Raw genomic sequence first — 27,171 nt, 5'->3', positions numbered from 1 at the left:
GGATTTTAAAAAAGATCTCCATGGCATGGGGCCTAAGAGGTCTTCTTCCAAATTTTTATTTCTAACTTTTTAAAAGATAGAATTTTTAAAGTGCGAGTGGGATCCACGTTTTTTCAGATTCCCACTCACCAAGACATCGGGGTGCCCCAAGGTAGCATCCTGTCGGTTACCCTATTCTTAATTAAATTTAACAGCATCGCCCAGTGTTTAAAACCTGGTGTCGATTGCTCACTATACGTTGACGATTTTCAGATTTGTTACAGGTCGTCCAATATGAGTATCATTGAGCGTCATTTGCAGCTTTGTTTGAATAAGCTTCAACAATGGACAACTGACAATGGCTTTCCCGATTCTCAAAGTCAAAAACGGTCTGTATGCACTTCTGCCAGAAAAGAGGTCACCACCTAGACCCTCAGCTGTTTCTGGACAAAAGCCCGATTCTCGTGGTCGAGGAGACCAAATTTCTTGGAATTATATTTGACAGGAAGCTATCTTTCATACCTCATTTAAAATATGTTAAAAAGAAAGGGCTAAAGGCCCTAAATATTCTCAAAGTTATTGCCAGCACAGAGTGGGGAGCAAACCGTAAGGTTATGCTCCGACTGTATCGATCTTTGATTAGATCTAAACTAGATTACGGCTCTATTGTGTATGGGTCGGCACGCAAGACTTACCTGCAGATGCTTGATCCCATACACAACCAGGGACTTAGGCTTTGTTTTGGTGCTTTCAGAACATCTCCTGTGGAAAGTTTGTACGTCGATGCACACGAACCTAGTTTGGGTGCTAGACGTGCAAAGCTGTCTCTGCAGTATGCTACCAAGATAAAGTCAATGCCAAAACACCCCACCCATAACGCTATCTTTGACAATCGATTTATGAAGTTGTTTGATGCGAAGCCAAATGCAATCTGCACATTTGGTCTTCGCATTAGGCAGCTTTTATCTGCTTCCAACATTGATCTTTCAGACATTTTGGAAACACCTTCATATTTAGTTTTGCCGCCTTGGTGCATGAAGCCACCTAAAATTGTGTTGGATCTTGTGCATCTGAAGAAAGATCGCACGGATCCAATTATTTATAACCAATATTTTATGGAAATAAAAGAGAAATACTGTGACTACATCCCTATTTACACGGATGGGTCACGGTGATGGGAATTCTGTGGCTTGTTGCACAGTTTTTCCATCAGACAAAATAATCTCTATGAGATTGCCTGATTTGGGCATCTATATTTAGTGCCGAAACTTGCGGCAACTTATTAAAGCCCTAGAGAAAATCAAAAAACTCTAGCTCCTCTAATTTATAATCTATACCGACTCACTTTCATGTCTCCAGTCTTTACAATATATGAAGCTGGAACATCCCTTAATTGGGATGCTGATATGAAAGTGTGTCTTTTTTCTTATTACAATAAGAATATTGTGTTTTTGTTGGGTACCCAGCCATGTTGGCATTAGAGGCAATGAAAAGGCAGATTGTGCTGCCAAGTCTGCTTTGACTTTGCCACGTGCCAATGCTGGTATTCCCTATAGTGATCTCAAACATCACATAAATAATTATATCTTTTCTACTTGGCAAGATGATTGGAACGGTGCGGTCGCGAACAAGCTTCATTCTGTTAAGCCAGTCCTGAGTGAGTGGCAGTCCTCCTATAGGCGGTGCAGAAGGGATGAAATAGTTTTGTGTCGTGCTCGCATCGGACATACTTACATTACCCATTCATTTATTCTCAAGAAGGATCCTCCACCTCAGTGTGAGCATTGTCAGTGTACACTGACGGTGCACCATATTTTGGTGGAGTGTATCCATCTGATCCAGACTAGAAACGATATATTCGAAGCAAGGGATGTGGTGGAATCCTTTAGATTCCACCCTGAACTTGTACTAAAGTTTTTAAAAGAAACTGGATTTTATTCCAAATTTATATTTACTTTTGTGTAATATTTGATTTGTAACATGAATTTTACCTTTATAACAAATGTGATATGTATTATTTTGTACAGCTCTTTACACTGTCTTTGACTTAACATTTCAAATTTCATGTACCACTACACAGCTCTATACACTGTTTTTAACCTAACCTTTTATTTTTACCATTGTATGACACCCAATAGCCGATGTATTATTTGTGCTGGGGTGTCGTTAAACATTCAATTCAATGCATATAGTTGGTGAAATTGTTGGCCCAAGATTGGAACAAGTATGACTCACATTTCTATCCTTGAATGTCATTGGTCAGTGCAGGAATAAGCGATATCCAACTGTTACAAGCGTTCCATGTACATGGGGTTCTAGATTTTTTTTTTTTTTTTAAATTCATTTGCCATGGGACCAATGGATTTGAAAATTTACTGTTCATGGTGAAAAATTCACTTGCCCAATTTTAACTGTTTATAAAACACACAACCCCATTAAATTGAAATAATTAACTTTTTAATATACATTTTGCATACTAAGATCATGTTAAATCAATTTGTCAATTTACACAACATACTCATAGGGCATATTTTATGGTATGTTTAGAAAAACATGCAAACACTTTTCATCAGTTTAGAATAAAGTTACTTATTAATATTTAATACCACCTAAGTTATTAAAAACTATCCATGTTGCCTATTAGAACAATTAACAGCATTAAAAACAAATTAATATTTTATCACTTATAAATGTGTATATATCTATTTACTTATAAATGGGAATCCCCCCCCCCCCCCCCCCCCCCCCCCCCCCCGAAAAACCCCAAAAAAACCTGAAAAAGAAACAAGAACCTTTATTAGCATAAACTGTACATGTATTATAGGTTAAGACATACAATTTCACCTCACACACACCACACACCAAATAGTAATTTTTCAGTGTAGATACTTCGTTAAAATAATCTATTCCATGATATTGTGTATTTAATTATTATTATTATTATTTTTTATTTTTTTTGGCAATTTATTTGATATTTTATAAATTAAATTAATAATTTCTACTTTTAAAGTTTTGCTAACGTAAATGGTGGCTTGCAACCTTTAAACTAATAAAATACTGGTTACCTTTTGGCACTCTATTAATATTAGTATTAGAGGAACAAATATTTGGATTCCAGTGCAAGAAAAACAACAAAATGGCGGCGATACGATGAACGATGAAGCCAATTGGAATAATTTAAGTCAGCCGATTGCGGATTACGGATTCTCCACGGAGTTCAACACTTGTATAGCTTCTTTCGGACTGAATCAAGTCTATTAATAGCATCCGCAATGGCATTCTAGCTAGTGACTGTACCTAGTGTCAGACAAAATGACCTCTAATATTAACTTTGTGACTGTCAAAGCATGACAATACATAGCCTCATCTGGCTCACACGAAGGTACCTGTCCAGCTACCGATTGATTTAGCTTAAAACCCATTTTGCTTGTCACAAAAGCATGTACCATGTACTACGAACATGCACTGCGGCACGTGCGAGATCTCATGCCAGTCCCGAGAAAATTGTGTTGTCGTTACTATGAACAGCATTTTACAGAATTTCTAATTTCCAACGAATCAAAACTGACTTTAATAAATGTTGGTTAAATTATATCGAGATTTTAAAATGTTTGACAAATATCATCAACAGATCAAATTTATACTTGTTGAAGTCTAAATTGAAATTGGTTAAATATTAAAAAAATATATAATAATAATAAATCTTCTCCAAAAAGATGTCAAAAACTATTTTGACACAGGTTAATTTTTGTGGGTTGGTCGTGTTAGGACAAACAAACCTAATTTTCATTTTCGCTTGGTAGTTTTTAAGTTGGTCATAGAGCACAAAAAGTATATTTTCATATTTATGATAGGAGAAAAGCTATGAAAATTGCTTTTCTCATATTCTCGTTTGAATATCGTTGCCTATTAACCTTTTCATTTGTATCTCAACTACTGAAGAAAATTGTCATGCAAACACAAAAACCACACAAACAACGTATTGGTTCTCTGAAAAATTAATATTTTATGCCTTGTGTGAAGTTGAATTCGCTGTAATATTTTGGACCGTATCCGATTTCACAGACTTGTTTAGTGTCAGATCATTTGTCACTTTGTAGGTCTGTGTTTTTACTTTGGCACTCATCAACGCATGTCACGCCATTTCAGTAACCAATCAAGCATTAATTGTTACTTCTTGGCCTCATTCATTTCAGTAATGCCAGAAAATACTAATTGTTACTTTTAATTTAAAGTTACATTCTCTGGTTACCATATTATAACATCATGTACAAATTTAAAACACAAGCTCAAATGCTCTTTTAAAAAACTTGTGTGTGTTCGCTATGAACGTAGATCGTCAAAAGTATACACTCGATTCGTCGCCTGTACCACCATTGCTCAGCAAAGCACAAATGACAGCCTGTTGTCAGTTTCAGTTAACACGTGCGCTTGTGGATTCGAAATTGTAGGGTTTGTCTCAAAAAATGAAAGAATGTACGAAGAACATTCGGTGAAGGATACGGTACTAGAGTCTTTCGTTAAAACCGGTTTGATCTTGACAATGTATTATCGACAATCGTACCTTCCTATTTCAGAATTAATATTTTATAAAGTGTTAGAACTTTCAAAGTTTAGTTTATATACTAGTAACACATTGATCAGTTCTACTGGCGTCCCGCTAAATGATGAAAAACAAAGCTGGCCATTGAGTTTGTAGTTGACCTAGATAATGAGATATGCGAGCATTGCGAAACTATAGCGATGTGGTGGACCTTTCATGTACCAAACAGAACTGGATCATCTATTCTAAATGCTTAAATAATAAAAAATATTCCAGGGACTGTAGTTTTAACATAATGACACATTAATTATGAATTATTTAATAATGTAAATAACATTTTTAATGAAAACATACAACAGTTTTACGTAAGTGTACAGTATTATCGTAAGTAGTAGTATTTTATATTGAAATACTATGATTTAATTTTGAATTTTTCCGAATGAATCATTGAATGCGGAACATGACGAAACATTATGAAGGATACCGATAAATGTTCCTTTCACCTATTTTTATCAAACTTCTATTTATCCTGGGAAGGGTGAAGTAATTTTTCCTACTTTTTCATTCTAGATTATTGTACAGCAAGTAGCATAAATATAGTAAATTTCTAAACTGATTTACTGAATATTCAATTTTATTTTAGATGTAATCATACATTTCTCTCTTTCTTTTTTCTTTTTACAGTCTCTTGTTTTGGAAGAAACTGAGAAACATATCAATAACCTAGAAAATGCACTTAGTTGCCTTTTTAATCAACAAGGTAAACATTTCAAGCCTTATTTTGATCGATTACTTCACTATAGTTGCCTGGTGTGTTTTACCTAATGGTGGGAATCTGGTAGAATTCCATTATTCTTCAGCAACCCACCAGCTGACATTGTTTCCTGAATTAGTTTACTCCCACCTTTATCATAATGAAATAGTATGTTTTAATAATAATAATAATACATTTTATTTCATGTCAGTGATCCATACAATACATAGAATTAGACATTATTTAAATATGAAGATAGTAACTTTTGTGGTGGGCCAGTATGTTAGTACACGCCTCAATGGTGTAATGGCTAAGCCATCTCAGTACTGGCGCCCACCCAAAGTGAGTTTACAGGCCAATACACTAACCTCACTCTCACTAACCACTAACCTACTGTCCTGGACAGACAGCCTAGATAACTGACAGCATGCTTGAACTTTAATTGGATAGAAGCACAAAAAATAAGTATAAATTAATAAATGAAAGTATGGTACTTTTAAAGATAAACTGGGCCTCGATCTGGTTGAAAAGCCTTAATGTCAAGCCTTGAAATGTGAAATAATGTGTAAATTGGTGGTAAAGTAAAATATTGTTAATCTTCAACATCAAAAACCTTGAGATAGATCTGTAATATAATATTAGATTTGTGGTTAATTATTATTATTATTTTTAAGCAAATGAAACTGGAAAAGCTGTATTGTGGAAAAAGGGACAGCAATGGTGCCTTGCTAGTTTGGATGAACTTCATGAAGACTTCAAGGAAAAACAGAGTAAACTTTTTTTACAGTATGTACAAATAATTAAATTTTCTTTGCGTCTATTCACTTTACGGCAATCTGATTGGTCCAGAGATGCTTACTTTTTTCATTCATATCTCGATGAACCGAAAACATTTAAGCCACGCCTACTACTACCCCCCACCCCACCTCCCCGCTCTAACTCTCACTACTTTTGTACAACAAGCTGGATTATTCAGGCAATCATATTTAGATATTTTGAACAAAAAAACACACATGAAAGATACAAAAGCAATAATAAAAAATTATACAATTAATTAATGGAAAATGCTATAGCAGAGTAGACATGTACACACATTGATTTAAAAAAAAAAAAAATCTTTGCTTATCATGAAATGAGACTCGGTCGCTGGCCAAAGAAATGTAGGAAACTTCACGCCTGTAACTTACTTGTAAGCATTGTTCTACTGCTGTTGGTGAAAAATATAAACTAAACACGAATCGGACAATTCCAATATGACTAAATGATCCGTAAAAATGCATAAAGCAGCAGCTAGAGGAAATGGTGTCGCTTATCAAAATGACGTCATTTACCAAATGACATTTAAAAAATCACCTGATTCAAATAATAGTTAATGAATGTTTGCATTCTTACGCGACATAAGTAGTCAATGAAGTTTACACAAAATATTCTACAGGCGTATTTAAACAAGCTAAACAAAATAAATTCAGTGATGTATTATTAAAGTATGCATATAAATTTTATTATTTTTTGGTTCATGCAAATATGAAACAAAAAAACAATGTGTACATTTTTGTATGACCCGTTATGCGGAATCATTCGGTTCATACTTGCATGAACCAAAAAATAATTGTGGTCAATTCTTAAATGAATCTTAAATAAAAAATGTTCAAAATGATGATCACATTTAATTTTAGCAGGGCAAGATTTCATAAACAGTAAAAACACAATTTTTTATTTCATTAATTTATATCAGACCTGTCAACCTTTAGTCAAGAGAAAGCAGGTGTGTGTTGAAAAAGCAGGAAATTTTGTCCAAAAGCAGGCATTCCCAGTCTGGAGCTCCACGCGGTAAGACGTGTTTGTTTCGCTTGTGCACACTGCACGTGCTTTCATGTGCTCGACTTGGGGGTCCTTCATTTCGTTGTTTTTGTCAGCGAAATGAAGTTTTCTACTGGGATGTATGCGGCCATTGGAACTGATTGAACGCTGAAACGCTTCTTGTTTCGACAGCCTGCACCACCAGGTTGGATTCTTTTTTAGCGAGATTCCTTGCCTCCACGTCATTTCTCCGTCTGACTGTCGACTTGTTTTTTTCGTGACTCGTATGACGGCCATTCTGCAGAACGCCATGGTGTTTGCGTTTAGTCTCTACATGTCCGAGTCTGTCCTAGCAGCACTGGAAGATTGACCGCCCCACTCTAAGAAGAAATAGACTTTACCTTGCTTTATAGTGATACCATCTCGTATCCTCCGGAGTCGGGGCCCGTCCGCACCACTATACCAACCCATGACGACTGGACTGTACCATAGTCTGATACTCTCTCTCTCGTTCAGACGGATCCGGCTTCGGCTTCTCAAGATCTGTATTTCAGCACAGCACTACACCTTCAACGTCTATCGACTGTCAATCTGTTAAGCTGTGCACCCAAACGGCCTTAACGAGGCCACTCGCGTGGACATATTGATCAGACTTTAAACTTTTAGATCTGCGTTCAAAATTTTATGGCGAAATTACTTCTTTTTAAAAATATTATTAAATAGTCCGATCCTCTCTTCTTTCTCTTATTTAATTTTGGACTGTCCTTCTAAAATGCTCCAAATTATATAAATATTCAGCCGAGCAGTCAATTCTTTTTATTTTTGGCTTGTACCCTTTTTATTTTTTTTTATTTATTCTATTAACTTTTTTAACTAATTGCTATTTTCAAAATTCTGCCCATTTTCAACCCCCCCCCCCCCACACACACACACACACACACCCACACCCACACCCCTCCCGAGTCAGGCCACCGATCTTATCGGAGGTCGGATTCGGGATGGGCGTGTTCGAAACACTAGTGGTATATGGGCACGTTAAACTAGTTATCATCATCATCACCAAAAGCAGGAGATTTTTTTTAATGCACACAGTTGAACCCAAAATCGCAAGTGTTTTTAAAACATTAGTACAGTAAGTTACATGAACACTACATAATATCGCATATACATGTTAACCTTAGATCTTGGAATTAAAAAAACCCCAAATTAATTTAAAATATATATATATACAGTGGATTCTGTCTAAACTGGATCTCTGTGTAAACCGGTCCATTTCTAAAGTCCTGTCTAGCTACCGTTTATCTCTTAGGTAGAAATCTCTGCCTAATCCGTATTCTGTCTACTCCGGACTCCAGATAAAAAATCAAGAATGAAAGAACCGTTCATGCATTAATTACCTCTGTCTACACCGGATTGGGATTTGACTGAACGACGGGCTGCTTAATTAGTTGAACAGTGATCGTCAATTGCCAAGTAATCAGGACGCCGTTGCAAGATCAAATACAAAATGTAATTGCACTCGTGTGAAGTTTACTCTTATTGCGGTAGGTCGTTAGATCATTTGGATTAATATTAGTGTGTGTGTGTGTGTTGATACCTACTTGATTTCACACTTGCTATTAAAATAAATAGAATGTTTGTTTATTCGATATAGTTCATTCAGTCAATGTGACACTTGTTAAAACAATGAACTTCGTGTGCTATTTTATGTATAGTAAATCAAACCGGTCATCTATTTAAACCAGACTATTTCGATGGTACAAAGCGAGTCCGGTTTAGAGTCCACTGTATATTATTATTTTTAATTTTTTTTAAGTTTACAGGTCCACGCTTATGGCACATTATTAATACACAGTACATAAAACAATACATAAACATTACAGTATTAAAAATACCATCCCAGTTATTAATAAAGTGACTTTTTTTTAAACCCCACTGCTCAGTCGATCTGACCCGCATCAGACCTGTGACATAGCATTGGTAAAGTAAAGTAAAGTTTGTTTTATTTAATGATGCCACTAGAGCACATTGATTTTTTATCTTATCATCGGCTATTGGACATCAAACATATGGTCATAGGCTACTCTTTTACGACAGGCAGCAAGGGATCTTTTATTTGCTCTTCCCACAGGCAGGATAACACAAACCATGGCCTTTGTTGAACCAGTTATGGATCACTGGTCGGTGCAATAGGTTTACACCTACCCATTGAGCCTTGCGGAGCACTCACTCAGGGTTTGGAGTCAGTATCCCATGCCTTGACAGGGATCCGAATCCAGTACCTACCAGCCTGTAGACCGATGGCCTAACCACGACGCCACTGAGGCTGGTACGTAGCATTGGCGTTCTGTAAATAAGTCAACATGCCGACAGCAGAGAATAATTTTTTATAAAAAAAACAGCTCATTCTTAATGGACAGTAGTTTGGACATTTTAGTCTTATCACATTTGTACATCTACTCTAATGGTACCTCGATTGGTGAGGAAGTGGTATATAAGCACGTTAACCTAGTTACTTACCTACCTACCTACCTTCCTGTGAGAAGCAGGACATAAGTTCAGTCCCGACTTTTGAAAGTGGGATATTAACATTTCACTGTAATAAAAATATGCTTTTAAAACAACAAGCAGAATAAATAACATTATTTTACTGAAAGTAAAGTAAAGTTTGTTTTATTTAACGACGTCGCTAGAGCACATTGATTTTTTATCTTATCATCGGCTATTGGACGTCAAACATATGGTCATTCTGACACTGTTTTTAGAGGAAACCCGCTGTCGCCACACCTACCCATTGAGTTATTTTATTGATTACTATCACATAAAATAGGGATCTGAATTTATTGTTTTAGACAGATCGGTATGATGCAATGCAGGTATGAACATGTACAAATAATAATACGATTTATCTTTCTACCTACACCCGTTACTACAGGTGTTGTTCATTGTTTATTAAGCTTTCAAATAGGCGCGATTATTTCATAACACTTTCTGTGGTGTCATCATTACTGGGGAACTGCCGTCATTGTTTAAAAAGTGACCACTGGCAGACAGTAGAGGTATGATCGCATGCCGGTGTAGACAGAGTTAATTACTACATGAACCGTTCTTTTGTTATTGAATTTATATCCGAAGTCCGGAATAGAAGGTATCCGGTGTCGACAGGTTTTTTTTTTCTTAATAAATTAACGGTAGCTGAATGGGACTTTAAAACTGTGCCGGTTTACAGATAATGCCGGTTTGGACAGAGTCCACTGTGTGTGTGTGTGTGTGTGTGTGTGTTCTAGGCTTGGTACCATCCACTGGCGTAGGCAGGATTTTATATTGGGATGGGGGGGGGGGGGGGGGGGGGGGGGCAACCCACACTGTATATATACTCTTTAAAAAAAAAGTAGGGGAACTCTAATAAGAATTTACAGTTGCCAAAATTGTAAGGTATATTACTACCGTTTAAACATATTCTTATTATTGCATATATAATAAACAGGAACCATTCATAACTACCCTTCCTGCCCTCTCATGTGCAGGTCTGGCAAAAATGTTAACATTTTAAACAAACTTCATTTTTATTTTTTATTTTACCCTAACCCGGACCGGTTACACTGGTACATTTTGATAGAGTATGTCTTGAACCTCCTACCTCCCATATACTCTTTGCGTGTGACATTCAACCCCTTCCATTCATGGCATGTACATATTTTATTTAAATGTCCGATAACCTATTTACATCATAAAAGTAACAAAAAGGTTTACAGTGTCAATGCATTGTATTTGTGTCATTACTTTTATTTTATTTGGGGTTTTTTTATGAACTTAAAAAACCCTCACCCATCAAGATAAAATACATTTCACATACAAACAAACGATAGAAAATTTGTAAACACATGAATGTATAAATTAAATATATGAATACAATATTTTTCACAAATATACAAAGTTGATCTTACATAACCTACAGCAAGTGCTACTCATACTCCAGGAAGACAAAAGCATAATATAAACATTTTAAAAATTATTTTATTTATTTATTTGTTGAAGACTTAAAACCCCAAAGTGTGACATGCTCGAAACTGGTGGTATGTGATTTATTTTGGGTACGTAAGTTTACTCTAGAATTATTTTTAGGTATGTAATTTTACCCTTTTACCCTACTGGCAGAAACACTGCCTGCTCTAGACTGTCAAAGCTTGACCAATGACAAATGACAACATCCATGACCGGCTACTTATTTCCAGGCTTGATGGAAGTAGTAACAACATCTGTGGATAATTGAATATAAAGTAATCAGTTATGACACAGAATTGACTACATGCAGACTAAAGAAAACCCGGAAACAAAGAAATAGATAAGATGGAGAGGCATAAAAGAGGAGAGAAAGAAAACAGGTTGATAGAGAAGTAAAACGAAATGAATATTGATCTTACACTCAGTTTGGTCATGGTTTATAATAATTATTGTGAGTTAGTGAAATGGAACAATTTAGTGCTGACTCTATTTTATTTGTTTTTCTTCATGGTTTACTAGTTTATAGAAAATCTGATACCACTTAAGCACACTTTAACCTGGAAAATAATGCGTGTGTATAAATTTCGCAACTTGAGGTTCAGTGCGAATAACATAAAATTAATATGCATAGGTTTTTTTTGCCCGGTTTACAGTATATAAATTAATTAAATAAAAAATTGTGTTTTTACTGTGTTTATGAAATCTTGCTCTGCTAAAATTAAACGTGATTATGATTTTTTTTTAAATAAAATATGCAAGTATGAACTGAATGATTCCGCATAGAAGGTCATACAAAAGTATGCATATTGCTATTTTGATTCATACTTGTATGAACCAAAAAATAATTAAATTTATATGCATACTTTAATAATACATAACTGAATTTATTTTGTTTAGCTTTAAATACTCTTGTAGTATTGTTTGTGTAAACTTCATTGATAACTTATATGTCGCATAAGAATGCAAACGTTCATTAATTATTATTTGAATCAGGTGATTTTTTAAATGACATCATTTGATAAATGACATATTTCAAACCATTTTCTGAAAGTTTTTCTAACACAAGTTTGAGACAAATTATTCAAATGTTCATCATCATCGGAACCAGTTGTCACTAACTTATCCAAATACACTGCAAACTTGAGCATACCTTCAGACAATGCTTCCATTGTCCGCTTGAAACTCCCTGGTGATGACGAAACACCATATGGAAGACGCTGATATCGGTCCACAGTGTGTGTTTATGGCAACATATTCACATCAAACATTATTCAGCAAAATCTTTTCATATGCATGAAAGTCCAGTTCTGATTATTTTTTTTCCTTCAGCTAACTTTGCATACACATCATATATTTTTGAAATATAGAATAAGAATTCATTTTGCAAAACTTGTTAACAGTTAGTTTATAACCACCACAAATTCTTACTGTAGAATCAAGTTTATTAATTGGAACAATCGGTGTGGCCCAATCAATAAATTCAATTGCTTTAATAGTTCACTATTATTCTAATCGTTCTAATTCGGTTTCAATACTGTGACATAATGCATATGGTATTGACCGACTTTTCAAAAACACTGGATTCACATCTTCTTTCCTTTTTATCCTTTAAAAGCACCCAATTAATCTTTGAACTAGTTATCATATTTGTGAAGTAAGTCATTTAAGTCTGCATTATCAGTTGCAGATACTTTGTTTACACCCAATCTTTCTAGAAATTTCTTCCAATCCAGTTAAATCTCACTCACGTTTGACTTTCATAGTAAATAACCCTTTTTTTGCAGTTATAGCCCTTGAACTTAGGAGATATAAACATTAGTTTTCAAGACCGTTTTTTTCAATGCCTGAAGGTATTGAAATGAAATTTTATATTTAGATTCATCATATACTGTTACAAATCAAGTTTAACTTGTATGGTGTTTTACCCATTTTACACAGTTATGGCCCTTGAACTTAAGATATATGGTAATTTGTTGGGCTTGGTAGGGGACATGTATTGCTTTAGCAGTGCTCTGAGAATGCTTGTTTTCTCTTAAAAATAAAAACCTAGCATGCGATCCAGTATTAAAATAGAACTAATTGATGTTTTAAAAATGGCTTATGTCTAAATTAATCTTGTGTCACTGTGTCAACTATTATTATTATTATTATTATTGTTTAAAGGACATCCCAGGGCAAGAGGCGCTATAACCTGCTGTCTGAAATACAAGAACAGATATTAGATATGAGCGTGGATCTTTCTAAAATTTGCATTCTGCCTCTGACTGATGTTAAATCTGAAAAATTGGATGAAGTTAAACATAACTTTTCAGAAGATGGAACAAATCAGGTATACTAAGGTCAATGACATACAGTACAATCTAAAAATGAAGATGAGTATAGTTTAACCCTTTTAAGGGGAAATATATTTTTAAGCCACACCTCCCGAGGGGGAGTTAGTTTGAGAAAAATCACTTTTAAAAAATCTAATTACTCAAATTCAACTGAACATTTTGTTCAGTATTATGTCGCGATTAGCTACACAATTTTAAAACATAAAACTAGTTGCTAATCAATTTTTTATTGACTAGAAATATCGCTAATCAAGATTTTGAAAACAAAATGTTGCCTGTAGTTTAAATAGATATAATATTTAACAAGAATTTAGAAATGTTTATGTACAATTTATAACAGTTTAATTGCTTTGTAAATAAAAATAGCTTGACAACAAATGACATGCAAATTTACTTTATGCAATGAAAGTTTGAAAATCAGTTACTTTGTTTTGATTTACCATTTAATTTAAAAAAATTTTTTAACAAGAAACAAAATCAGTGTGACTAAACAAATTATAAAATTGCCTTTTATAAAATTGACATTAAGAAAAGTATTAAACAATGTATTTAACTTTGACGATGTTATTCGATTTCCATTAGAAAGTTGCACAAAGCTACAAAGATGACATGTGGAAGAAAAATGCCTACCTTTGCGTATGCTTTGCTAAAAGTTTTGATTTAAAATAATGATGAAAAACAAAACTACTGTCTCCAAAAGAAAATCATATTTAGGGTACAGACCTAAGTGCCTCATCTAAGTGGTTGCAACGGAAAAATCCCCACCAATACATGTAGTGTCTGTTTAATTACCATAGTAAACACATATGTCATTAAGGTTAATAATATACAATAAACAGAAGGTGCATGTAAATATTTTAGAATTTGTTCAAGATAAAATCCATTCTGTACAAATACAAACAATATAGGAATAATAAATGTCTTACCAGTATTTATTATAATTTACCCAAGATTGGTAATTGATCTGCTGTCAGGTGAGGAATTGTTTTAATCTATATTATGTTAAAATTGTGTTGTTTTAATAGGGGGAGGAGGGGGACTAGTGGATGCAAAACCAGCTAAAGTTAAAGTTTGTTTTGTTTAAAGACACCGCTAAAGCACATTGATTTATTAATCATCAGCTATTGGATGTCAAACATTTTGTACTTTTGACATGTATAGTCTAGAGTGCAAACCTGCTACATTTTCTCATTAGTAGCAAGGTATCTTTTATATACACCACCCAACAGACAGAATAGCACATACCAGAGCTTTTGATATACTAGTCGTGATGCACTGTCTTAAATCAAATCAAACCGAGAAACCGTAAATGGCAGATGTGTTCTGATTGCAAAAAATCACAAATCTTTTTCTTTTTTAATCTTTTTTGCTTCAAAAACTTTCAGGGTTCCTACATAAAATTAGGGAAACCGGAAACACGCAGATATATAGACAATAACTTACGAGTTACAAGGAATTACGGATTATCTGTCCCATGTGAAATTGTTGTCAGTCTCGAGCTTTAGCGAGGGACAGATAATCCTTAATTCCGAGTATCGAGTGGGTTATTGTATTTATTACCCATAGTGTAAATAGTTTAGAAACATAAACTTTAAACTTCTTACATGACACAAACTATATAATATACAAGACGTGAAAGTCTGAGGAAACTAATGACGTCATGAATGAAAAGCAATGACGTCAAAGGCTATCTTAAGGTACACAAATCAAATGTAAGCAAGAAAGGTCACATTTGTGATGAACTGATGTTTATTGTGGGAAGTGAATGAACTGCAAAAAAATTAGTTTAGAGCATGTTTAATTGTTAAGAAAAATTGCTTAAACAATTTCAACAAAAACTAGCTGACAACTGGGTGGAGCTAAATGTTTTGTAAAATCTCATCAATGAGAGATGACAGTCGAGGTAATGACGTCACCAAACTAATGTCATGATGTCAGAGGGGAAAGGGCAAAACTTCGCTTTCAGTACCATGTGACATGTTTCGCAGGAAAACACTGATTTTATGTCAATTGTAGGCTCCGCATAGCTGTCATCGCTGACATGTGTTAATGCTAACTTTACAAAAACGTTACACATCGAAAAAATTATGTTGTCTAACTTAATGGCGTTATCATGAAATTGGGTGGGGTTTGATATTGCAACTTATCCGAAATAAAATTATCTTAATCTAGCTGCAACCATCTCATTCCCCGATTATCATACCATTTTACTCCTAATACCTGCGTCCTGCAACCCAAGGTTACCTCCACCTGGCCTGCTTTGTGCCTGGATTCCCACCCATTGCACTATCAATGATCCAATAATCCAAACTTCATGCTTACCTACAATCAGTAAGTTTTTAATTAGATTAATTTAAGTTTTTGGCAATCGAATATATCTGCTGTAAGCCCCTGAATGCCAATGGCCCCACAGCTTTATCATTTCCTTGGGTACCCCCCTTGCTGCAGCTTCTGTTGCAACTCCTATTCTACAGCTATGTGATTTATAACATTGGCCGTTTACATTTACAAACTGTAATGAATGCTTGAGAATGGCGTTAAACTGGTACCTGGTTAACGGTTCGCCATTATTATGAGTCAGAAGCTGGGTAGAGCCATTCTTACTCCGTGACTGCAGATATTTGTATACCCCCACAACTGGGAAGATGTTCTCTTCTGCCTATCTATCCAGGTATAGTAAGTAGCCGTTACCCTGTTAGTCATTCTTAGACTTCCTTATGAGAAGTTTTAGCTGATAGAGGAAATTTTCTCCCGGCTTGAAAAGGAAACTGACGTCGTGTACCCTGACTGCCCTGTTTGAAATATCTCCTTGTGCGGTGGCTGTTATCTCCCCTACCCTTAGGAATGTGAAAAAGCTAACCTGAAAGCTGCAGCAAATACCCCCGCCTCGAACTGACAGGAACAAACATATGATAATGCTGCCATATTTTTTCTAAAACTGACAAAGTGATTGGCCTGCGTACATCCAGCCTAGTATTTCCCCTGCTAAAACCCTCTAGGAGTTTTGAGATTACAAAGTGCTTTGTCGGGTCCCCATGTCCATGTTGACAGGATTGCAGTATTGATAAGTAAAATGTTATGGCTTGTAGCTGGTTGAATAAAGTATTTTTAGAGATAAATTAAATGCATAGATTTTCAGGCAATATTTTGCTAGACCATTGAGTAAATCATCCTTTTTGAAATGCAAAGATTATACTTTGAAATGCCTACAAAAAATAACTAGGTAAATTAATTTATAATTATTTATTACAAATGTGTCAAAATAGTGAAATATCACACTTGCAACTTAAATTCGTTATAAATAATAAAAGTTTATTTCATTTTGTTTAATGCTTATAAATATCAAATCTAATTTCAGACAGCTGAAAATACAGCTTTTAGTGGTCGCCCATCACAAGCACATGGCAAACATTCAGTATATGGCATGAGTGAAACTCGTACAAAGGCTAGAAGAGTTGCTGGACTAGCAAGAAACAGTGCAGTTTTGCAACCAATGTCAACACTGATCACATCTAGGAAAACCCCTGTCAAAGACAAGATGATTGGTGGTTTTCGTGATGAAAAAGAGTTTACTGCTTCACTGGGGCTCAACACTCCAATGTATTCAAAATCTGACAGGATAAACAATATTAAAACTGAACCTAAAGGTGTTAAAAAAGTAGCCAAGAAGGTGAATGTTAAAAAATTTAATTGTATACTACTAACATTTATGGTGTACATGTACCTAAGAATTTAGCTTTAACACTGGATTCAGATCTAAACAGAGTCCCGTTAAGTCATTATTATTAACATTTTGAAACACCTAGGGCAGAAAACCTCACTGTCTAATAGTTTGTGACCAGATGATGACACATTACATCTATTTAAAATTTGTTACCTCCAGTTTAATGAGTATATGCAGGTAAATGTACTTTACTAGTTACTAATTGTTTAAGCAACAATATAGAAAAATGGCTAAATACAATTATTTATTAGTGTTCTGTCAGAACATGCAAAATCAAACTTTTATATTTTAATTTTTAACTGTGTTTATTGTTAATTATTTTTATTTCATCAATTTAATCATTTTTATTTCAGTTGACTTTTATGACTGCAGAAGAAGCAACTCCAGCTAAATCTGAATATGTAGACTCGTCACTTCTCAAGTCTCCTATGACCAACTTTGGTTTTACACCCATTAAACTGCCAAATGAATCAAATCTTGGGTTCACCCCAATAAAGCTTCCATCGGAACCATGGCTTCTTGAGACAGCAAATGAAATTGTTTCCCCTCTAAAGAATACATTAACAGATCATTCGTTATCACAGGTACATGTAGTGGTTCAAAAGTCTTGAACATAAATATAACCTTAAAACTTTGACCAAAAAAGTTACCGTACTAATTTGTAGCCAAATTTAATTGATCTTAAAACAAATCCAACAAACTAATTTAAGACCTAATTATAGAATCATCTTTTTAAAGAATTGTAGTTTACATGCTTGATACTTCTCTTTGAAATCATAAAATTCTACAAACAGAGGAACCACTTCTTCTTAACCTTCTAACTACTGGATTAATTTTTGATAAAAATCTTGTTGAGGGGGTCAAAATATGCTCGAAATCTTCCCACTGCACTCCCAAAACAAGTGAACTGTGTAAATCTGTGTGCGGCTTTTAAGAATGATAACTTAATCTGATACAGTGTATCCTTTCTACTCCTTAACCTTAGATTAAAATAGCAATTTAAACAAAAAGAAATTTAAATACACTATTTGAACAAGTAAACATCTGATGAAATCAAGGTATTATAAATTCTATATTTCTGGTAGCCTACAACTGTTAAAAATCAATATAGTGCTCTGAAATTATTGCCTATTAGTCTGTTTCTTGTGGCTACCCCAGTAGAGATCAGTCTAAACTATTTCAGGGATAACTGAATTATGCAGCTAAACATTGACATAGTGTATTTTGTTCAAAAGATTATTTGAACACTTATGCCAGTGACCAGATTTCAGAGATAAATATTTTTTTACTGTGAATACTAATTTATGGGGTAGGGGGAATAATACATGATTAAATTGTTACTCACAACATGATTATTATGATTTTAAAAAATAAACGGGGGAATTTCGATTGATTGTCAATTGCCTATGCTTGAGATAGTCAAAATAATTACTCGCCATTTGGTTACAACAGACAGTTTGTTCGTTTTAAATATAATAATGAAAGAAGTTTGTTGTTTGAAGGTATCGGTTAACCACAAGATGTCTGTTTCGGATGATGGAGAATCAAAGAACCTTCTTTGTCTGGAAACCTTTGATGTACTGGACCAAGAAGAATCTGATCTACATACACAAGAAAGGTATATCGATATTTGACAAACATCATTTTGTTAATATGATTAGCATCAAAGGGTTGGGGGTTTTTTGGGGGGGGGTTGGAAGGGGGGTCCATTGTTTCTTTGTTGTTTTTATTTATTTAATTATTTTTAAAAAATTGGACCTAATGTTTTTAAGACCTGTACTTGTATATAATTTACTGGGATTTTTTATTGGAAGGAAATCATATTGGAATAGGGCAGTTGCATGTATCTCTATGCATCTTGGCCATGCCAGTGAATAATTTTAGTGTGAAAAAAAAACCCTGTGTGATGGAACTGACCGATAAAAAAAATCTTTGTGGATTTTATCACCTAAAAACTTGCAGTAACCCTCTACTTTTCAAGAACCTTTAAGATTTTCCAGTTGTTTGGTTTAGTGTCATTGTATCACTGAATATTGTTGTTTTGTTAATTATTTCTCTCTTTGAAAAAAGAAAAGAATCCTTAAAATGACCAGAGCTAAAATGATGGATTGGGTTATGAAGAACTTTCTTTCTTTTTTTCTTGCTTTCTTTCTTTCTTTCTTTATTTATTTACTTATTTTTGATGATAATGAACTTTTATATTTACTAAAGTCTGAACCAAATTGTTAACTACAATAAATTACTCTATTACTTTTAAGAACCTTTAAGATTTTCCAGTTGTTTGGTTTAGTGTCATTGTATCACTGAATAGTGTTGTTTTGTTAATTATTTCTCTCTTTGAAAAAAGAAAAGAATCCTTAAAATGACCAGAGCTAAAATGATGGATTGGGTTATGAAGAACTTTCTTTTTTTCTTTCTTTTTGATGATAATGAACTTTTATATTTACTAAAGTCCGAACCAAATTGTTAACTACAATAAATTACTCTATTACTTTTAAGAACCTTTAAGATTTTCCAGTTGTTTGGTTTAGTGTCATTGTATCACTGAATATTGTTGTTTTGTTAATTATTTCTCTCTTTGAAAAAAGAAAAGAATCCTTAAAATGACCAGAGCTAAAATGATGGATTGGGTTATGAAGAACTTTCTTTCTTTCTTTATTTTTGATTATAATGAACTTTTATATTTACTTAAGTCCGAACCAAATTGTTAACTACAATAAATTACTCTATTACTTTTAATTACCTTTAGATCTCCCCCAGATTTTGTCCAGACACAAATCGTGAAAAAAAACCCATTACAGTGACACAGATTCCACCTACGAGACTGTAACGATGTCACTGATATCAACTTTGCTGAGATTGCATAGGGCAAAATACATGCAGTTTTCTGCTGTCTGCCATTTTGCTTGTTTATACCCTTCAAGAGGGGTGGATCGATATGATGTACTCTAATAATGTCATGACATACACTGAGGTATAATGCACTATTCATGACATCAGATTAATTATGTCACATACATAAAAGTATTCCACGAGAAATGTGTTTTGTCCTCTGAGATCTTAACAAAGTTGATATAGGTGATATGGTTTCAGTCTAATATGTGGAATTCATGTCAATGTAATGTTTTTTTCAAATTTATGTTTGGACAAAAAGTGAAGAAAATCTAACGGTAATTAAAGATAGGAGAGTAATTTATCATAGTTGTTAACAATTTGGTTCGGACTTCAGTTGCATTTACAAGCTAAGTTACTTTCAGCACTCCAAGAAAACAACTTCAGAATAGAGTTAGACAATGTGGAGGAAGACGAGCCAGGATCCAGGCATTTAAAAGAAAATTGTAAGAATTCCATTTAACAAATTAATAATTAAATTACAAAAATTTTAGGGAAAATTGTGTTCTAGTACATATCCTTTAGTTATTAGTGAAGTGAAATGTTGTTAATAGGAGAATAATAAATAAAAACAGCTGTCTAACACTATCAGTTCTCTAACACACACACACACACACACTACTATCCCAACCATTGCACAACAATTGGTATATCAAATGTCATGGTATGTGCTGTCCTGTCTTTGGAAAAGTGCATTTAAAAGATTCCTTGCTGCTATGGGAATAATAGTGTCAAGAGTTATTAAATGTTTGACATCCAATAGTCGATGAATATGCCCTAGTGGTGTTATTAAACAAAACAAACTAACTTTTTAACACTTTCTGCCCCTGCAAGTGCTGTTCTGAGCAATATTCTCATGGTTTTGTCTTTTCAAAGATTTTATTTTTGGTATATTATGTTGATATGTATCATTGTGTCTTTTATGAATATGACTTGGTGGTAGTTGGTGATCCATATTGCCATATTCAGTTAATATTTAGAGTTAATTCTGAAAATGTGTTAGGGCACATGCATTAAAGGCATACTGTCATGGATTTAAGGACCTTATTTCTCTAAAAATGGATAATAATTAAAAATTACATTAATTGTTGGAAACCAAATCTGGCTATCACATCACCTTAACTGAACCATGATGGAGTGGAATTCATGTCAACCCTCTTGGCAATTTTAGTTTTTGAATTATTGACCATTGCCATAATTCAATTATTTTTACAAAATATTAATAAATGGAATATGGTGGTTATGAAGATGGTTGAATAAAGTACATTTAGGGACAAATCAAATAATTTTTGTTCAGGTAATATTTTGTTAGACCATTAAGTAGGTTAGTTGTCTGTGACAATATGTCTTTAACAGACTACAAACTAGCAATAATACATTTATATTTTTTGAAAAATAAGCCATAAAATAGATGAGTGTTTGAAAGAAAACGGTAAAAGCTTCACATAGACTTGGTGAAATGTTTTGTTTAAACAGTCATGAGAATTTGTCAGTTTTAACGTGTGTTTGTGTGTGTGTGTGTTTATTTTTTGCTAATTTAATACTGTTTGAGATTTAATTGTTGTAGATTTAATTTATTGTTCCCCTGTTTTCAATAAAAAATTACCTCAAGCTTCCATTATCAAGTTTTAAAGGATTTGGATATCAATTGGAACACATGAATTCTAATGAAATCTTTGTTTTATAGGGAATTGGAAAAAGTAAAGAGTAGAAAGAAATCAAAGTCCAGTTACGTTCCTAGATGCCGAAAGCAACTTGAATTGTGAGTTGATCAAAAGCAATGAGAATAGATAAGACCCACATATTGGATTTTTTAAAGAGAAGAACCCTCAAATTACTGTTTACTGTTCATACTGTTACATTTTAATACATAAAAGATCTAAAATATACTTCTCTTTTATGTATAATAAAATTTAAGATTAAACCTTTTTGATTTACGATAATGAGTATTCTTAGTACACTTCATAATGTAGTATAAACAGATTATCTACAGTACACGAACCAACCATAATTGGCGTCTAGACGGCGACTCCGACCAAGCTAGACGGCGTCTAGACTGTCGGGGAAAAAATTGAAAAATTCCTGTTAGACGGTTGATCGGCGGTCACTGCGAACGTGCACGAGCTACTTGATTTGAGCCTCTGACCTTTTTCTTGTTGTCAGTTGCCGCGGAGGTTGTCAGTTACACTATGTAGCAGAGTACACTACGTGATGAATTAAAAAAATAAATAAATATATATATAATATATTTATTTCATGTTGTTTTTGTTTTTTGTTTTGTTTTTTTAAATCGCGATATACGTGTTAACAAGGCATTTGCACTACACTGAAAATAATAACTAAATAATACATTTATATTGACCATTAACCCTTGTAAATCTTTCAAAGGGAAACGATTACAATAAGCAAACAATAAAAAGGAGTATGGAGAAGGGAGAGTTCGGTTTACTAACAAAAGACATGAAATCGAAACAAAAATGGATGGGGGGGGGGGGGGGAGAAAGAATAAGCTTGGTTTTGCGTATGTGATATTTGGCACAGCAGGGAAGTTCATTTCATTTGTAAGGGGAGATCGAATCTGTTTTTACATTTGTTGTATTTAAAAAAGTAAAATAAATAATAAAAAAAAAAAAAAGTGAATACAATAAAATAAAAATGTTTTTAAAAGGATAGTGGGGGGGGGAGGGGGGGAATACTGCAAGTTAGATGGGAAATTAAAAATATATAAATATTTTTAAATAATAATGTTTTATTTTGCCTACGTGACAATTGTCACGGGCAGCTATGGATGTTGTCTTATTTTCGGCGGGGAGCAGGTTTCCAGGTCCGTAGGAACAATATCTGGGGGAGCGTGCACAACTTCTAGTGGGGGATTTCAGCATCCATAGTGTGGAGACGGGACACAAGTGTCATATTTTTACCTTTATTCATTTTCGTCCTCGGAGTACAAGCGGGGCGGGCTGTGACACACACACACACACACACACACATGATCCACCTCATTTCCCACGCAGTGGCGTAGGCAGAATTTTGTATTTGGGGGGGGGGGGGGGGGGACACCTGGCATCCATGCAAACAGTGATATCGAGTAGTGGGAACCTTTTTAATGTTATTAATAAGCGAAAACTTAAAAATTTCCAGGGATTGGGGGGGGAGGGCATGCCCCCCGGCTACGCCACTGTTCCCACGGGCCTGTGATGTCGAATCTGTTCACCGGTGTTATAAAGTCAATCAGTATGTTTTTGATACCTTTTCATGTGCTGCCACAAGTTTTGGGGCAAGTAGTATATTGTAGTATTTACTTTATTTTTTGTGTGTCTTCATCAAATGTGTCAAGTCTGTTTTAAACTTGCCCCGCGTCCATGTTGTTGTCCCCTACAGTGATTTTAAATTTTATATTATTAAATATATCTTTTCGACTTGGCAAGAGGATTGGGACGGTGCGGTTGCAAACAAACTTCATTCTGTCACGCCACTCCTGGGAGAGTGGCAGTCATTCTACAGGCGGTGCAGGAAGGATGAAGTAGTTTTGTGCCGTGTCTGCATCGGCGATACATATTTGACGCATTCATGTATTTTAAAGAAGGCCCCCCCCCACCCCCCACCCCCCCTCCTCAGTGTAGACATTGTCAGTGTACACTGACTGTGCGCCACATTTTGGTGGAGTGTGATCATCTCAAGCCAACAAGAAATTATATATTTGGGAACAGAAATGTTTTAGAATCTTTTAAACTCCATCCAGAATTAATTGTAAAGTTTTAAAAACACTTCTATACAAAGTTTTAAAATATACTTACCTTTATTTATGTATTATATTGTGGTTTTACGTAAATATATAAATGTTTTCATATACTTAACATTTGTGACACCCAATAGCCGCTGTGTATTTTTGTGCTGGGGCGTCGTTAAACATCCATTCATCCGTTAAATTTGTCAATAATAATAATAATAAAATGTGCCTACAAAACTATGTTTCATTGTATGTTCATCGCCGAATCTACCAACGATCCCAACTATCGCTAATCGTTGGTCCTTTCGTCTGCAAGCTGCTTTGTTAAATAAATGTGTTGCCGTGATTTCCAAAATGAACATGGATACAGATTTTATCTGGAGCTGTTGTTGTTGCAGATGTATTCTCTCTATCATCCATTTACCTTTTCCTCCACTAATTAAACCACTATTACCTGTATATGTTTACCGCCGATTTGACCAACGACCCAACGATCGCGGGTTACATGTCGTTTACGAACTTTGTTATGTAAATGTGTGTTGGCGTGATTTCCAAAAGGAACATGGCTGGAGCTGTTGTTATTGCAGATGTATTCTCTCTATCACCCATTTACCTTTTTCCTCCACTAATTGTACCAATATTACCTGTAAACGTGTACCGCCGATTTGACCAACGACCCAACGATCGCGGGTTACATGTCGTTTACGAACTTTGTTATGTAAATGTGTGTTGGCGTGATTTCCAAAAGGAACATGGCTACAGGTTTTATCTGGAGCTGTTGTTGCAGATGTATTCTCTCTATCTCCCATTTACCTCCACTAATTGTACCAATATTACCTGTAAACGTGTACCGCCGATTTAACCAACAACCCAACGATCGCGGGTTACATGTCGTTTACGAACTTTGTTATGTAAATGTGTGTTGGCGTGATTTCCAAAAGGAACATGGCTACAGGTTTTATCTGGAGCTGTTGTTGTTGCAGATGTATTCTCTCTATCACCCATTTACCTTTTCCTCCACTAATTGTACCAATATTACCTGTATACGTTTACCACCGATTTGACCAACGATCGCGGGTTACATGTCGTTTACGAGCTTTGTTAAATAAATGTGTGTTGGAGTGATTTCCAAAAAGAACTTCGGTACAGGAGTTGTTTGTATTACAGTTATGTATATATTTTCTTTTTCTAGGGCTGTCGTTGTAGATATCTCTCTACAGTTGTTCGTTTTTGGGTTTTTTTGTGTGTGTACAATTTGATTTGGGGAAAATATTCCGTTTTTTTTTTTTATTATTACTATTAGGGTGGGGTTTTTTTGTTTGTTTTTTATGTCAAATATATTTATATGCTAATTTTATCCATTCAATTTGATTTGGGAAAACACCCCATAATGAAATATGCCTTTGTTTTTTCACCAGTAGCCATACATGCACACTAGTGTGTTTATACCGCCAACTTTACAAACGATCGCTGGTCTGCGATATGCTTAGTTACATAAATGTGTTTACGTGATTTGCAAAAGGAACTTAGGTTACAGGTTTTATCTGGAGCTGTTTATTTTGCATGTGTATTCTCCACTAGTTGTACCAATATCATTATACATGTATGTTTACCGCCGATTTGACCAACGATCACGAGTCATTTCGTCTGCGAGCTGCTTTTTTAATATGTAAATGTGTATGAGCGTGATTTCCAAAAGGAACCTGGATATAGGCTGTATCTAGTGCTAGTGCCGTTCTTGTTCTTGTTGCGGACCCGGTATAGTCCATACAATTTTATTTTGGGAAAACTTCTTAAGATTTATTTCATCCACGCTAAATCTTTTACTGGTTTATATTTTGATTTAGTTTCTTTCTTTTTTTCAGACGTTACAGTAAGTAAAAAAAAATAAAAAAATAAAAGACTACGAAAAAGAATCTGGTGTATTTTGGGTACAATTCCATGTCATTCCCATTTTTATCCAACATTATATTATTATCAATGGAATAAATGTTAATATCCGACCTAATAGTCCTCATTCTCCCACTTTTCCAGTTACTCTGTTCAGAAGGTCAGAAATGTGACATTTTAACACCTGAAATTCAAACTTACTCAGGGAAGCAGGTTCAGACCCTCAAATACATTTATTTTCATCTCCTAGGCCATTGAACCGACACCATGCCCCCCTTTCAAATACACTCCGCGGTCATTGTTATAGACTGAATCCCTCCCCCACCCCACCCCCCAAAATCAAAATAAAATATCTCCACTTCAATTTTATTATTTATAAATATAGTAGGAGGGGAAGGGGAAATGCGATGGACTGAAATATGCAATACATTTAGTCTAATTCGGCCAAAAAAGTACACTAGATTAAAAGTTGGGCACAAATTTAGAGGGTTCATCAAAAATAAAAATGAAGACAATTAAAGTATTTTAGAACAGTGTTCTCAAATTTTGTTCGTCAATAAGAACCAAAAGTGTTCTGAATGTGCAATTTAAATATGACTTTACTTGACGGAAATTTTAAACAGTGCTTTCATAATCAGGTTAGGTCAGGTCATAGGGTTTAACGTGCACATTCAGAGCAAGCTGTTTTAGGGCACGCCTGTCATGGGCACAGGTGCTAGCCTCAACTGGCTCCTCTGTCCCGGACAGGAAAGGGTTGGGGTGGGTGAGAGATGGGACTGTCTGCACTGGCAGGTGTAAGAGTGCAGCCGTCCAATCGGTAGCAGATGGAGGTGGTTTTGGTGATATGGTAGTTGGAATATCCCTTAGGATTAAGCCAAATTGAATGTAGGAAATCTGACGCATTTTTTAACGGTCCGCCTAAATGGAAATGGGGAGCTATATATATTTTGAACATAGTATAGTATGCCGAGAGTAGCTCGTTACTGGGACTTGGTTGGTGTTGAGGTGTCTCCCTAGGTTGCCCATAGTGGCCCTTAAAAAGGCCAGATCTGTTCAGAAAAGGAAATATTCACTTGGTTTCACCCACACACACACCGATTGTCACGTTCAGTAAAAATTGTAGGCATTAGGACAAATATTGTTAAATTAGCAATTGATTCAAAATTGTACGTAAAAAAAAAAAAAGCTAAATAAATTTAACAGTAAAAGTACACAATATTTCAATTCAATATCTTGAGGCAACGGTTGAGTGCTCGCTTGCGGTGCTTGCGTCACAAGATCGGACCACCTCGGTGTATCCATTCACCTGATTGGGTTTTTCTCGTTCCAACTAGTGCACCACATCTGGTCAAAGGCTGTCATGTGTGTTCCTGTCTGTGGGAAAGAGCATAAAAAATATTCCTTGCTGCATTAGAAAAAAATGTAGGGGGTTTCCTCTGATGACAACGTGGTGTTTGACATCCAATTGCCTATGATCAATGTATTCTAGTGCCGTGAAACAATACATTTGATGCTATTTAA

At 34.8% G+C, this 27,171-nt stretch overlaps 1 protein-coding gene across 1 annotated transcript in view; it reads left to right on the top strand.

Moving 5' to 3' along the window:
• LOC121381511 overlaps positions 1-27,171 on the top strand; it is a 72,963-nt gene that overhangs the window by 21,069 nt on the left and 24,723 nt on the right. Inside the window, exons 6-13 of the mRNA XM_041510834.1 lie at positions 5,207-5,282; positions 5,951-6,062; positions 13,245-13,410; positions 16,773-17,084; positions 17,492-17,722; positions 18,641-18,756; positions 20,396-20,476; positions 21,718-21,792. Coding sequence (XP_041366768.1) covers positions 5,207-5,282; positions 5,951-6,062; positions 13,245-13,410; positions 16,773-17,084; positions 17,492-17,722; positions 18,641-18,756; positions 20,396-20,476; positions 21,718-21,792 — 1,169 coding nt within the window. The remainder of the gene's footprint in view (positions 1-5,206; positions 5,283-5,950; positions 6,063-13,244; positions 13,411-16,772; positions 17,085-17,491; positions 17,723-18,640; positions 18,757-20,395; positions 20,477-21,717; positions 21,793-27,171) is intronic.

The sequence above is a fragment of the Gigantopelta aegis genome, chromosome 9 (assembly GCF_016097555.1).
Source record: "Gigantopelta aegis isolate Gae_Host chromosome 9, Gae_host_genome, whole genome shotgun sequence".
Classification (NCBI taxonomy): Eukaryota; Metazoa; Mollusca; class Gastropoda; order Neomphalida; family Peltospiridae; genus Gigantopelta; species Gigantopelta aegis.
Note: the sequence above shows the minus strand (reverse complement) of the source record. Positions and strands in the feature narration are given on the sequence as shown.